At 41.7% G+C, this 15,852-nt stretch overlaps 1 protein-coding gene and 1 non-coding gene across 4 annotated transcripts in view; both read right to left on the bottom strand.

The window, feature by feature from the left end:
- HTR7 (5-hydroxytryptamine receptor 7) overlaps nt 1–5,141 on the bottom strand; it is a 90,844-nt gene extending 85,703 nt beyond the window's left edge. For 2 of the 3 annotated variants that reach the window (XM_012765558.3, XM_012765550.3), the window contains exon 1: nt 4,234–5,141. In XM_012765558.3, coding sequence (XP_012621012.1) covers nt 4,234–4,781 — 548 coding nt within the window. In that variant the 5' untranslated portion in view covers nt 4,782–5,141. The remainder of the gene's footprint in view (nt 1–4,233) is intronic. The other variant, XM_012765541.3, reaches the window with a different exon arrangement.
- LOC142875790 (U7 small nuclear RNA) lies at nt 2,473–2,534 on the bottom strand. Its single transcript, XR_012923076.1, has one exon. It is a non-coding gene; the product is annotated as a U7 small nuclear RNA (small nuclear RNA).
- Nucleotides 5,142–15,852: the final 10,711 nt, after the last annotated feature.

Here is a 15,852-nt window from a genome sequence, read left to right as displayed (position 1 = left end):
AATATAGTTTTTTGGTTGTTTGGAGTCAGTTGTCTGGCTCTGTTGTCCAGGCTAGAGTGCAGTAGCATCATCATAGCTCGCAGCAACCTCAAATTGCTGAGCTCTTTGGTCCTCCTTCCTCAGCCTCCCAAGTAGTTGAGACTACTTGATCCTCCTGCCTTGACCTGCCCCAGTTAGCCATGCCTGGCTAATTAAAAAAAAAAAAATTAAATTTTTTGCAGAGATGGAGTCTCACTATGTTGCTTAGGCTAGTCTCGGACTCCTGGCCTCAAGCAATCTTCATCTTCCTATCTTGGCCTCTCAAAATTCTGGGACTTCAGGTGTGAGCCACCATGTCTGGCCTCCATATAGTTCATTTGTGTACTCCTCCCTGATCACTCCTCCACCCATCCCACCAGAGATAACCATTCTCCTGAATTTGGTGTCCACCATTCCTCTGCACTAGTTTAGACTTTTACTCCTTAAAAAAGCTTCCCTAAACAATATATGGAACTGTTTCACATGTTGCAAAACTATATACGAAAGGTAATTTGATTTTTATTTTTAAAAGAACATTCTAAACGGGGCATGGGAACTTTCTTGGATGACACAATTTTTACGTATTGACTAGAATATTGGTTACACAGGTGTGTATATATATATTTGTCAAGACTCATCAAATTGGATATTTGAGAACTGTGCATTTCACTATACATAAATTTTATCTCACGTACAACAAACAAAAATATGTATAATAGATCATTCTAGCTTCTTCATAGGGAATGGATGGTGGGGTAGACTGAAGTAGAACCAGGAAAGCCAGTTAGAATATGGCAGTGGACCTAGTTAGTGTCAAACTCAGCTACCTGAAAGGTAAGAAATTAAAGACAGGTTGTGGACACAGTTTTCTGAGCAGCTTAACTGTGAAGCAGAGAAATAACTGGAGGAAGAAGTGAGGCCAAAGAAGGAATTTTTAAAGACAGAAGACCAAGCTTGACCAAGTAGAGAGGAAAAGCCGATGACAGACCAAAGATGAAGGATCATTGAAGGAGCAAAGTCCTCAAGAAGGTGAGGGGATAGAATATAAAGTCCAGGGCTTTGGTCTTTGTTAGGACACAATGTCTTCTTACCTTTTAACTGGAAGGAAATAAAAAGAAGGGTAGAGACAAAGGGAAGATTTTTTTTTGGTGATGGAAAGAAAAGAGCATTCCCATCCAATGGCTACTACTTTTTCAATGAATATGAGTTGTTATCTAAAAAGGGTGGGAAAGGGAGTTTTGAAGCCTTGGGAAAAGAATGTATGGCATTGCATTGGAAAAGCATCCCAGTATGGTGAGGAGTGGTTAAGAAAAATGAAATGTTCCATTTTGGACAGGTTAAGTGCCCAACAGATATCCAAACTCTTGAATATGAGCTCAAAAGCAAGAATACTGTTATTCATCTTTTATTGTGCTGCACAAAAGCACAATGTAACCTATATTAGGTACTCAAGAGGGAATGAATAAGGGAATAAATGAAGATTAATTTTTTTCATATTTTCATAGCACATTTTATATCACCTATCATATTCTACAGTGGAACTGAAGAAAACATTCTTTTAGAAGTAATTCACCTTAGATATCAAATGCATTTTCCTTTTCCTCATTTTTAGTTCTCTATGTTATTGGAAGAAAATCAATCTGTGCCTTCCAATTTTATCAATTCTTCATTTTATCTAAAGAATTGATATGCTGATCTTCTAAAATAATTTTTAAGCAGAATTCACCAGGATTATTCTGACAGGTAAGAAGAGATAGAATCTATCATAATTTGTGACAATCATAAGGATATAGGTAATGAAAAAATTAGAAGCTCTTGCCAAGAAGAATTAACATCTTCTCTGTATTCGGGACATGCCTGCTGGTACTAAGTCACACATGCACACTGAATGAAGAATGTCTTTTTTTTTCTTTTTTAAAATATTTTAATAAATTTTAAAAGCCATCCTAGTTTTTAGAAGTCTGATGAAGAATGTCTTTAGTTCATGTACAGGAATCACAGGGTAATCTCAAGACATGCTTTAATGTGCCCAGAAGAACAGAAGCACCAGCTATCTTAGGAGATAAATTAGCACACTGTTCTATTTATTTATCAACTATCAATTATGAAATTTTTAAATGGTTACAAATGCATTACTTGCAGCATAAATTGTTATTTGTTTTATTGCACGAAGTTCCATTTAAAAGGACACCATTCATGCAAGATGCTTCAATTTGGCTGGCTGAGCAGTGGGATTTCTGAGCTTATAGTTCATGTATATACTTGCTATATAGATTGAGTACACTCTCCTAATTCCTGTTGCCATAGCCAGACTGCAAATGCATATGTTTTTATCATTCTTTTTTTTTTTTTGTAGCTTTTATAAAGATTTTTTTAGTTGCTGGCTTTTAAATATACATATTTTTATTCAGACCATCAATTTTTATTTTTATTATATTTTAAAATAAATTTTGGGGGGATTTTCTGGTGAGGACTGGAAAACCTGCTAGACAAATTCTAAAAGAGCTATAACACTAGACCATCAATCTTTTAATTACCTATTTTATCATCCTATGCAACTGTTAAGCAACAATTTCCCTTTTAAAAAGATGACTCCGAGGTGAAACAAGGCAGAAAATGTATATTTCAAAAGCACAGAGCTAAGGCTTTAGGCCTAAATATTGTACCATCATTTGCTCATACCAAGGGGGAAAAAAATTACATGTAAAGTCCCAGTTAAGACAAGATTGCCAGGAAAAGTATCCTAAACAAAGGTAAGACTTGTCATGTAAAATTAGAACAATGGTCAAGGGACTCCCGTTTTTGTCATTCTTAACTACAGTAATTCAGAACTTCAGCAGCCAAATTTGGTGCTAATATCCTCACTTATGTGGTTCATGCTCTGCTCTTAAAATAAGTCCTTGTTTGCTGTTAGAGGCTCCTATCATCATATATAAAATGGCAAGGATCAATTTTTTAAAATCATGAAATAAATGGAACTACAATGTATTATCTTTCTTGAAAATATTCCCTTTCCTATCATTTCCTTTATTTAGTAATTATAAACCCTGGTCAAGCAGTAAAATAGAACATTTTAAATACCAACAAACCACAAATAGCAATGTTTTCAAGGAGAAAAAAAGGAAAATCTCAGTTTCATGCCAAACTATCCTTTGATGGATGCACTGTCATTTTAAGTATCAAGGTATCAATTATTTCTCCTATGCCGAAAAGTCTACACATTTAAAGGTTCTGCAGATCCACTATGAAAACAAGCAACCATTTCTATCATTAAACACAACAGGATACTAGTCCTGTGCTAGTTTTAAAACACCAGCAAAATTCTGAATGTGAATATTAAGGGTTACTATTTCAGTTTTAAGTGAAACCGTTGCTCTATAGCCAAAGAGCATTGACCATATACTTCAAATTGTCACCTGCATAATATTTGTAGGGCCAAAGACTAGCTCCATTTCAAAATTCCCTGAGGGTTTCCTAGTCTAAAATGACACCCAAGGCAGGACTATTTTTCCCCAGTCAGCCCTGACAGATGGTCAGACTGTTTCAATTACTCTAGTGGGGAAGTTCTCAAGAGAAGGTCCCCAAGGGGACCTGATGAAAGACTAGAACCAACCACTCAAACAGGGAGTAAGGTTCCGGTCAGTAAGCTTGCAGGATACTGACAACGTTGCCAAACACTTAAAACCAGACTTCCACAAGAATGCGATGCGGAATTAGCAACCACGAGGGTGCAACGTTTAAGGCATGTACACCTGAATCCAGGAACCCTCCAAAGTTCTTTCACTGGCCTAGGGAGTAGCTCGCACACTCTGGGGAAGCAAGGTGTCTTTTCTCCAATTTCTTAAAGTAAGAAATGACTTGTTAGGCTCACAGCAAGGGTTTGTCAAGTCAGACGGCATCAAATCCCTTCCTTGCTTAAACCAAGCCAGGGGACCCCCTGGTGGAACTGCTAAGGCTTAAAATACTCTAACTTTGGTCTTAAAATCGTCACTACAGTAAAGCAGAACATTTCGGGTTTTTCTTTCAGCGGTGTACATAGGCTACGCTGTAAGCGAAGTTTGGCTGGTGTAGGGTGGATGTGTGGGGGTTGTTGCGAGCGCAGCCCTTCATCCCGCCTTGGAGTCGGGCTTGATCCTCCCAGGAAAGGCGAGCGCGCGGGGCTGCGCGGCCAGCACATCCCCAGCCGGACCCCAGGACGGGCGGCCCGGCCCTTACCTGTCGATGCTGATCACGCACAGGGTCATGATCGAGGCCGTGCAGCACATGACGTCCATGGCGATGAAGACGTTGCAGAAGAAGTGGCCAAAGATCCACTTGCCCCCGATGAGGTCGGTGACGCTGACGAAGGGCATGACCGCCACGGCCACCGAGAGGTCGGCCAGCGCCAGGGACACGATCAGGTAGTTGGAGGGCTGGCGGAGCTTCTTGACGAAGCACACGGAGATCACCACCAGGCAGTTGCCCGCGATCGTCAGCAGCGTGATGAGCGTCAGGATGGAGCCGATCACAACTTTCTCGGCTCTGCCGTAGTTGATCTCCTCCCCGCAGCCCGAGACATTGTCCGGGGGCGCGTTCCAGGTGGGCGCGGGGCTGGCCGTCACCTCCGGGACCGCGCTCAGCAGGTGCGGCGCCCAGGAGCCCGCGACCGGGTCGGCGCCCCCGTCGGGGCTCAGGTCCGGCAGCCCGCGCCCCACCTCTGGCAGGAGGAACGAGCGGAGGTGCCCGTAGAGGTCCGGGCGGCCGCTGCTGTTAACGTCCATCATCGCGCCGCTGTGCGCTGCTGCCCATGGAGCCGGCGCCCCCGCCACGCGCTCCGGCTGCCGGCCCCGGGGCTTCACCTCGCCGGTTCCGCTCCGCCCGGCCCAGCCATGGGGCCCGCGCCGGCCGCTGGGGGGCGCCCGGCTCGGTCTCGGGGCTCCGCACGCCCGGACCCCCCAGCCGCTGCGGGAAACGCGGTGGCGCGACCGCGCGGGGACTCCCTGCGGGAGGCGCCGCGGCCCCCGACGGACGCCCGCCCCGGACGCGCGGGCCGGGCGCGGCTGGCAGCACCGCAGCCCGCGGCGGCCGCGCGGCTCGGCCCGGAGCGCCCGGCGGCGGCGGCGGCGGCAGAAGTTGCGGAGTGCGCCCCGCCCCTCGCGCCCGCAGCCGCCGCTCCCCTGCGGCAGCCGCGCCGCGTCCCCGCCGCCGCCGCCGCCTCTGGCCGCTGCCCGCGCCCTCGCGCTCCCGGGCCGGCTCTCCGCGCCGGGCAGGGACCGCCGCCGCTCCCGCTCCTCCCCGCCGTGCGGGGGGCGGCGCTGCTCGCGCTCCCGGGATCCCGAGCCCGCTCGCTCGCGGATCTTTCTTGCCGCAGGAGACTCTGAGCCCCGCGACAGACCCAGCCTCCTCGCAGTGTCAGCGGCAATTTGGCGGGGGCTTCTTTTGTTACGAGGACTAGTGGGCCGGTGGATGTTCGGACTCAAAGCGAAATGAAGAACCTAGACAGGGAATTTTTTTTTTTAATTAAAAAAACCTTCTCGAGCACTACCCCAAACAACAAATGCATGCTTGCGTTTCCTATTTTGACCACTTATGAGAGAAAGCGAAAATGGAAAAGGAGAAACAGCCGGATGGGATGAGGATGGGAGGGAGGGATGCCTTAGACCCTGGCACCAAGGAGGAGCTTGGGGCCCTGGGGACGGGGCCTCCAGGGGGGTGAAAGCCATTCCGATTAACAGTCCTCACACTCCGGCGTCTAGAAACAGGCCTCTCAGCTCTGAAAATAGACCCCGTCTGCCTTTATATTTAGACTTCAAAGCCTAATATATTGAAATGAGGGTTAATTTTCCCATGGCACTCTGGAAATCTTACACATAAGCAAAGACATGGCCTGTTACAATGTTCTGCAGAAGAATCCTGGAGGTGTATGTTGATTTAGTACCTATTGCCTAAAATTCCCCCTAGTATTCAAACCCTGTCAGAGTGGCTGATTTTTATTATTCGTGAGACTTGCGTCATTCCATTTTGTTTAAAGGTTTTATTGGAAGCCAGCAGTGATTTCTTCAATTTAAGATGCTAAAAATAATCAAATCTATTTTCTTTTTTAGTTAGACCCTAGCGGATTATAAATAAAAAGAAAAGGAACAAAGACCTCAAAATATATTGATCTGAGTGCTGAATAATACTCTTATTCTTCAAGGTGGGAATTAGCCCTTTTTTTTCCAGATAAGGAAACTCAGTTGCTAATGTAATTGGCTGGTAGGTAATATAATAGTTATGTTTCGAACCCAGGTTTATCTGATTAGTATGCCCATATTCTTACCCCTACACATTCAACAACAACAAAAAATTTAAGTGGGAAAAGAAATCTTTAGAATGGGCCAATGTTTATAGCACTTTCACTATGATCAACGTTTTGGAGGTTCTCCTTTGCCTGGGATATGCAAAATAATCTATTGAGTCAGAAGAAAAGTGGAAAATAATAATATCTAGGCCACAAAGCAATATTATTTAATAGTTAAGAAAATGGTGCCAGGTGTGTTGGCTCACCCAGTTCTCTCCTCAGAAGGAAGCGAGGAAGGTTGGTTCAGTCATTCATCAATTCCTTCATTCATTCAGTAATAACCCTTGAGCACCTACTCAGGGCCACAGCTTGGGCAGAAACATGCGACGCAAGGATGGACCTCACACTGTCCTGCCTCTGGGAGATCACTGTGTATTGGACCCACAGTGACCCGCACAACCTCCCACTCCTAGCACTCTGGGAAGCCCAGGTCAGAGGATTGCTTAAGGCCAAGAGTTCAAAACCAGCCTGAGCAAGAGTGAGACGCCCTCACTCCCCCCTACTCTCTACAGTAAATAGAAAAATTAGCTGGGCGTCATGGCCAGTGCCTATAGTCCCATGACTTGGGAGTCTGAGGCAGGAGCATGGCTTGAGCCCAGAGTTTGAGGTTGCAATGAGCTCTGATGATGGCACTGCGCTCTAGCCAGGGCAACAGGTGACAGAATGAGACCCTGTTTCAAAAAAAAAAAAAAAAAAGACAATGGATGAGAAAACTTCCTCAACCTTACTTTAGTATAGTGATTCCCCCTTATTCTCAGTTTTACTTCCCTTGGTTTCTGTTAGCCGCAGTCAGTGGAGGTCTAAAAATATTAAATGGAAAATTCCAGAAATAAACAATTTGTAAGTTTTAAGTTGCACGCCATTCTGAGTAGCATGATGAAATCTCTCTCTGCCCCACCCAGAACTTGAATCATCCTTTTATCCAGCTATGCACACTGTATATGCTACCCACCCATTAGACATTCAGTAGCCATCTCTGTTACCAGATCAAAATAACATAGTATATATACAGAATCCAGTACTATCTCAGGTTTCAGACAGTCACTGGGGGTCTTGGAACGTTTTCCCCGAGGACGAGGGAGTACTACTAGACATAATCTCAGATAAAAGAAAAATAATTCGTAGCTAGAAGGCATCTAAGAAACCATTTGTTCACCCTTCAATGCAGAAGAGGAAATAGAGCCTGGGAAAAGTCCCAGACAACTTGTCCAAGATCATACATGACTATATTGAAATGTCTCAGTTTTTGGTTTTGAGGTTTAGAATTGTCTCAAAGCCTCTTAAAAATTCTTTAAGATACTACATTTCCCAAGATACTTTTGACTTTTCTCATTTTAACTTTTTAACTCTGACTTTTCTCATTTTTTTCCCCTTCAATATTCTAATCAGTTTAGCTTACATATTCTGTCTTGGCTCTTTTAAGTAACATTCCACATTAATTAACTACACAAAGGTTTCAAAAAGAATGGTTTTATTTTTATTTGAATCACCAGTCAATATAATTTACCACCTACACTCTTACCAGCCCTTACCTAGCTCACTTATATTTCACAGAAACTTCTGCTCTTTGCTTTTGTTTTGTTTTAGTGCCTTCAGGATGCTATAATAAAAATACCATAGACGATGGCGTAACAATAAACATTGATTTATCACAATTCTGGGGGGTAAGAAGTATAAGATCAAGATGCCAGTAGATTCGGGGTTTGGTGAGGACCCACTTGGTTTATAAATAGCATCTCTCTGTGTTCTCACATGGCAGAAAGCAGTGAATGAGCCCTCTGGGGTCTCTTTTATGAGGGCACTACCATTCATGAGGGCTCTGCCCTTATCACCTAATTACTTCCCAAAGGTCCCACCTGATACCATCACATTGGGGAGTAGGATTTCAACATATGAATTTTGGGAGGAAACAAATGTTCAGTCCATAATGACTTTTCAATATGTGACATGCAAACTAACCAAATAATCATTAAAATTCTACCTTTAAAATTACTTCCCCTTTCATTGTCAATATTGCATTGAGCCCAAACTCCCCTTTTTATACAGCTGTCACCTTTCTTATATTTTCTATACTGATGGCTGAGTGTATTTCCTAAGAGTTGCTAGGTTTTTAATTTATAAGCTGTCACAATGTATAAACATAGTTATTGAAAATCTCGGCTTCTGCAGCATCTCCTTGCTTCTGTTGAGTTTAAATTTCATCTATCATTATATTATTCCAAAATCCTGACAGAACAATCTGGAATTCTTTCAGTTTCCCTCTAACCTTCACTAGCAAATCGTTATATCTTCATAAAAATGCTAAAATCTTGTATATCCTTTTCCATAATTTTCTCACAAAAGCTAAAGATATAGCTTCACAAAATATTCATAAAACATCTAAACATTCATGTAAATTTGGTTTTTTGCCCTTGTTTTGTTGCTGTTTTAAAACCCACATCAAGGTGTTGCTTCCTTCACCCCTCCCCCTGCCCGCCCACTCGTTGGCGTTGACAGTGGAGATAAGTGAAGTGTTGGCATCTAAATGAAATCCTGTCTTTAGTTTCTATCCCATTTCTTTCTTTCATTAAAAAAAAAAAAAAGTCCTGAGTATCATTCTTGTCTAGACTCTCGTTGCCTATAATGGCATTCTCATAAAATTGTCAGCAACAGCACCTGAGAACACAGCTTGCTGATGTTTCCAACGGGCAAGCTCCTCCTCTCAAAACTGCTCTGGGGGAGTACAGAAAAGCTGCAGAGTTCCACAGCATGAATTGTTATCTTTTTATAAGCCCTTCTTCCCCCTAGGTACTCATCTAGCTCATCTAAATGCATGTGCTTAATCCCATCTATGCAAACCCACACACACTCATCCATAGGATGTAAGCTTAGGATACTTTATTTTCCCATAAACCAACATACTCTGACAACCTAGATTTACTGTAAGAAGCACAAGTAGGCCAGGCGAGGTGGCTCACGCCTGTAATCCTAACACTCTGGTAAGCTGAGGTGGGAAGATGGCTTGAGGTCAGGAGTTTGAGACTAGCCTGAGCAAGAGCAAGACTGTCTCTACTAAAAATAGAAAAATTAGCTGGGCATGGTGGCGCATGCCTGAAGTCCCAGCTACTCGGGAGGCTGAGGCAGGAGGATGGCTTGAGCCCAGGAGTTTGAGGTTGCAGTGAGCTATGATAATGCCACTGCACTCTTTCCCAGGTGACAGAGCGAGACACTGTCTCAAAAAAAAAAAAAGAAGAAGCAGCACAAGTAAAATAAAGCTTCCTATGTCATCAGATCCACTGGCAACTCGCTAGTCAGTCAGGCATGCTAGTATCATTTTTGCTGGGGGTCCAATAACTTCCCAGGCCCATGCAGTAAATCTCATATGGGCTACTCTTTGACACTCCAGATTATTTCAGTGTCTCACTTTGGTACCCTATTTCCACACTCAAGTAAACTAATTGTCTGGGTGTCCCTTGACTCAGAATTTGATGAGAAAAGACTAGAAAAACAAGAATGCTTAAGCAGCACAGTACTAAGATTATGGCATATAAATATCTAAATACTACCCTGTGGCTGCCAGAGGGGCTATAGAGCAGTAGCACAGAGACAGAACACACATCTTAGAGACAAGGACTCAAGTCTGTCAACACAGACATTTCCGAAGCCCCGTTAGGATAAAACCAGTTATTCTGGGACACCTGAATGACCTTTCTCTGTGACAATCCCCCTCACCACAGCTAATTTCATTCTTTATGTTAGCTCTTAAAGCATTGTTTTCATATCTTTATTAATTATATTAATACTTTATGTTTATATGACTCTGTTTTCCATTAAACTGTGAACTCTAAAGGCAGGGAATTTTTTTTTTTTTTTTTGAGACAGAAGCTCACTCTGTCACCCCCGCTAGAGTGTAGTGGCATCATGGTAGCTCACTGCAACCTCAAACTCCTGGGCTCAAGCATCCTCCTGCCTCAGCCTCCTGAGTGGCTGAGACTACAGGCATGCACCACCGCCCCTGGTGGTATTTTCTCATTCTTGCCACATATTACGATCTTCAGTAAACATTTGTCAAATGAATTGAATATAGAATAATGCCTATAACCAAGAATCATTCCTATTTTACAATAATTCTTTAGCCTAAAAGTGATTTGTGAGTTTTGTTTGAATTCAGATGCATGCATCCTTTAATCATGCTATTTTCATGTGCACTCTTTTTAAATTTATTTATTTATTTATTTAATTTCTTTATTTTGAGACAGGGTCTCACTCTGCCACCTGGGTTGGAATGCAGTAGTGTCATCATAGCTCATTGCAACCTCAAATCCCTGGGTTCAAGTGATTCCTCTCCTGCGTCAGCCTCCCAATTAGCTGGTACTAAGGCATGTGTCACGATGCCCAGCTAATTTTTCTATTTTTTGTAGAGATGGGGTCTCACTCTTGCTCAGGTTGGTCTCAAACTTCTGAGCTCAAGCAATGCTCCTGCCTTGGCCTCCCAAAGTGGTAGGATTACAGGTGTAAGCCACCACCCCGGGCCCTGTATTATCTCTTAATGCTGACTTTAAAAATGTATGGTTTTTTCCCTTTGGTTCTTTTAGAAAATTTTTATTCTTTTTACAAAATCAATGTAACTTTTTAAAAATTTCCTTCAAATAAGATAAACAGAAAATCAGACAACAGGTACAGCTAAGAGCACTTAATTATTTTATGAGTTTTCAGTTTTTTCTTAACCAGAACTGTTTCTGAAACATAAGTGGTGCACGCATACCCCCTAGTGGGGAGTCTATTCAGCAACGGAAATTCCACGAGAGAATTTACATGGAAAGGTTTTAAGGAAGGAATTGGATGTTGTCAGCTCCCATAGTCTGAACCTGAATGACTTCTAATGAAAAGAAAAATTAAGTTCCTCAATTTAAAAAATAGATAAAAGTAGCAATCATTTATTAATTGAGTCAACATTATCGTCTAATGCATACCAGTTATTCTTTTAGGAGATCTTTTTTAAAAGAACATGTTAAGTTTGAGATCCTACTGGACAGTCAAGTGATGTCACCTATGCAGGTACGAGTTCAGGGGAAGATCTCTCAGGAGGAAGAGTAGATACAGAAGAGGCCTGAGAATTAAACCTGGGATACACCAACATCCTGAGGTCAGGGAGAGGAAGAGAAATCACAAAGACTGAGGAGAGGCCAGTGAATCAGAAGGAGAACCAAGAGAAAGCTATTTAAAGTCAAGAGAAAAAAATGTCTCCAACAGCATGGAGCATGAATTGTGTATGGTCCATGGTTAATGCCTTCGCTGTTATTTGTATGGTTTTTAAATTCAGAGCTCAAAGTGGTTTCTGCTTAATGGTAAAATAAATTGGCTTAAATCCTGTATCTTGACAAAATCTTGTCACATTGTGTTTATGCTTTATAAGTCTAATGTTAACACTGACCCTTGAAGAATCCCTTCTGCAACCATGGTTACCAATTCTGACAAGTCTGCTTTAAAATTCTCCAAACTTTCTTCTATATACAAAAATAAGCCAATTCCTAATGTGCCTTTTTGGAGCACTGTTTCCCCTGAAATCTTAGTCATATCAAAATTCTCAACAGCACTAATAGCCTTTAGGTTTCTATTCTATTATCAGCTGCCATGAAAAATGCCAGAAATAACTCAGTTTTTTCATGTAACTTGTCCTGTAAGTTCTAGGCCATATTTATAATATACTGAGCAATAAAATTCATAGTATTACATTTGTAAATGCTAGTTTCTGTTTAGGACCTGTTCTTTCTTTTGTCTTCAACAAACATTCTTTATAAACTTGCCTTCAGTACAAAGTTTGTTATGGAAGCAATTTTTTTTTTTTTTTTTTTTTTTTTTTTTTTTTTTTTTTTACTTAACAATTTAAAGAGGGCTTCACTGAGATGGTTAACTTTATGTGTCAACTTGACTGGGTCATGGGGTGCCAGGTACTTGGTCAAACATTATTGGGGTGTGTCTGTGAACATGTTTTTGGAGATTAACATTTGAATAGGTAGACTGAGAAAAGCAAATTGTCCTCCTTAATGTGAGTGTGCCTCATCCAATCAGCTGAAGGCCTGAATAGAACAAAAGACTAACCTTCCTTTGAGTAAGGGATGATTCCTTTTGCCTGACTACCTTCAAGCTGGGACGTCAAATTTTCCCTGCCTTTGGACTCAAATTGAAATGTACACTCTTTCTTGCTCTTCAGACAGCTTGCTTTGGACTGTGATTACAGTTCAGCCCAAATCATCAGCAATTCTGGTTTTCAGGCCTTTGGACTCAGTTTTGAACTATGCCGTCACCTGTCTTGCATCTCCTGCTTGTTGACTACAGATTGTAGGGCTCGTCAGCTTCCATTATCACTTGAGCTAGTTCCTTGAAATAAATCATTATCTCTTTCTATCTCTCTCTCTCAATATACATATATTGTGTGTGTGTGTCTGTGTATGTGAACCAACATCCTATTGGTTCTTTTTCTCTGGAGAACCCTCATACAATCATTTATTTTACTTATATTTAAAAAACCAACCCTGTTGAAATTTTGTAACAGAGGTAAAGATCTGAAAAAGGGCAATGAAATATTTTATGAGTTGTCTCTTTAAAACCACCCCCCACCATTTTGGGAATTAAAACCTGCATTCCTGCCTGAGGCTAATAATCAAACGGGCAGAAAAATGTTCTTTGCTGTTTGGTTTCTAGAACCTTAAACCTCAGGAGATGGCTCAACAGAATTGCCCGAACAAGGGTCGTGGTAGACTGAAACCACCAATTATAGTTAAACAGCAATAGCTCAAAGCCACAACATGTGACATAGACCCAAGCCCAACCTCTAAAACCTCCCTTTTAAAAAGCCCTGTTTTTCTGCTTAAAGGCATGATGGCAGTCTTTGAGACACTAGTTCACTGTCCTCCTCATTTGCCAGCAAATTAATAAACTTCCCTTTCCTTTTCTTCAAACCACTTGTCCTCGTTCTTCATTCTCACTGATTTGGCCTCAGGGAAAAGTACTGAACTTTCAGCAACAATTTCTGTCCTCTTCTTTCCATTCATTAAATTTATCATCATGCATTTTTCCACATACCAGTCATAGTTCTTTCTTTGATTTCTTTCATAATGGCTTCTTAACACATTAACTACCACACCAGAAAAAAATTTTTTTCCCTTAAGACCATAGTGTTTTATTACAAAAATAGAATACAAATTTTGAAAACAAAATGATCCTTTCTTATTTGATGAGAAATTTAATGAGAAATGAAAATGTATTGACTTCTATTTATGTAATCCACATTTTGAGAATTAATGTATCAATATTAATTATAACAATAAGAACATGGACAAGTAAGATTTTTTTCATGAACTAACTGCAGGATTCTACCCAGGTTTAGCTTCACGAGGCCCCTGGCTAAAAACTAGCATAAGTTAAACACAGTTCACATGGCAATTAATGTGTTAAGTTGTATTTATTTTTAAATAACAATTTATTGTATACTTTATTTATTTATTTATTTATTTGAGACAGAGTCTCACTCTGTTGCCCAGGCTAGAGTGCCATGGCATCAGCCTAGCTCACAACAACCTCAAACTCCTGGGCTCAAGCAATCCTTCTGCCTCAGCCTCCTGAGTAGCTGGGAATACAAGCATGTGCCACCATGCCCAGCTAATTTTTTTTCTATATTTTTTAGTTGGCCAATTAATGGCTTTCTATTTTTTTAGTAGAGACGGGGTCTTGCTCTTGCTCAGGCTGGTCTTGAACTTCTGAGCTCAAACTATCCACCCGCCTCTGCCTCCCAGAGTGGTAGGATTACAGGCATGAGCCACTGTGCCTGGCCCAGTTAAGTTGTATTTTTAAAAATTCAACCATACTTTGCATCTTAAAAAGGTAGGAATGCTCTTTATTTTCACAATCAAGCATGCTCTCATGTTAATTTTTTTGTAGCATACAAACATTCTACATCTGTCTTTCATTTTAAACTTTTATAGACATACGAGTATAAGAAATATTTCACTTTTATCATAATTGCACTTATTAAAAAAAACCTTAATATTGCAAGCAAGGATAGATTACACCAGCACAGAAAGTGGACAGATTCTAATGATATTAGGTCAGTTACAAGAGTTTCTGAGGGAAGGCAAGAAGATGAGGGAATAATTTTTTTTAGCTTTCCCAATGAAGGAAGAATTATTGTGAGGGCTTCCTGAGCAGGTGATATCCTGTGGAGTCCCACTGCAGTTCTAGGCTTGGCAATTAACCCCTCTATGTGCTTTGTCAGGGCTTTTGGAAAAGGTTGGGCAGACAGTTCATTGCACAAACTATGTGGTGAATAGGACAAATGCAATGCCTGCCTGGAGGTAGAATGTCTTTGGTGTAGTCTCCCCAAAGGTTCCTATAAGTGTCCATCATTTAGGACACAAGAGGAGGGTTCTGTGTGTGTCACTGGTGTATCATGCCAGTGCCTGTATGCACAGTTCAGAGAATTTGTCGCCATGGGATAAGATATTTCAATATATCCAACAGTGTTATAATCCCATTAACATGGGTATGAAGTTGAACAAGAGGTCATGAGTTCATTCATTCAATCAGCAACTTTTGACTGAGTACCACCGACTTTGTGCAGCTCCAGATATACCCTAGATACCTGCATCATGATCTCTGCATCATGTTTCTCTTCAAGTTTATACATCAAAATTTAATTCAAGCATTACCCCCTCAGGGAAACTGCCTCTTTTCCTCTTCAGATCTCCCTAACTGCTCCCTGAAATTGAAAGAGAAGATCCTAGTAGGTCCTCCCAACACATCTGTGCATGTCATGTAATAGTATGGCTTTCTTGCCTGGCTCCTTCTTCAGCCTTACGCAGCAAGAGGACGGGTTAGGTGCAGTGTGTCTTGGCTCACTCAGGAAGGGTGACACAAATGAATGGAGGATAAGGCTAAAAACTAATCAAGCACACACCCAACTCCACACACAGCCCAAGAAAGAGAAGTCTTCCGGGAGACCGAGAAGGCTCCAAAAGTTGCTTTGGATGTGAAAAACCACGCTCTCTCTTTTTTTTTTTTGAGACAGATTCTCACTCTGTTGCCCAGGCTAGAGTGCTGTGGCATCAGCCTAGTTCACAGCAACCTGAAACTCCTGGCCTTAAGCAATACTTCTGCCTCAGCCTCCCAAGTAGCTGGGACTACAGGCATGTGCCACCATGCCCGGCTAATTTTTTCTATATATTTTTAGTTGTCCAGCTAAGTTCTTTCTTTCTATTTTTAGCAGAGATGGAGTCTCACTCTTGCTCAGGCTGGTCTTGAACTCTGAGCTCAAACCATCCGCCCATCTCGGCCTCCCAGAGTGCTAGGATTACAGGCATGAGCCACCACGCCTGGCCTACTCTCTCTTTCTAAGCTCTCCAGAGAATAAAAAATGACTTAAGAGCCATCCTTTCTGAGCCCAGAACTCTCCCTTGCTATAACAGGAATAACAATGTCTCTCTCATTGGCTGTTGTAAGGATTAAATAAGATAATAAATGTAAAATACTTATAATAT

Source organism: Microcebus murinus, chromosome 14, assembly GCF_040939455.1.
Source record: "Microcebus murinus isolate Inina chromosome 14, M.murinus_Inina_mat1.0, whole genome shotgun sequence".
In the NCBI taxonomy this organism is placed as follows: domain Eukaryota; kingdom Metazoa; phylum Chordata; class Mammalia; order Primates; family Cheirogaleidae; genus Microcebus; species Microcebus murinus.
The sequence above is the reverse complement of the archived record's forward strand: the minus strand, read 5'-3'. Positions and strand labels throughout refer to the sequence as shown.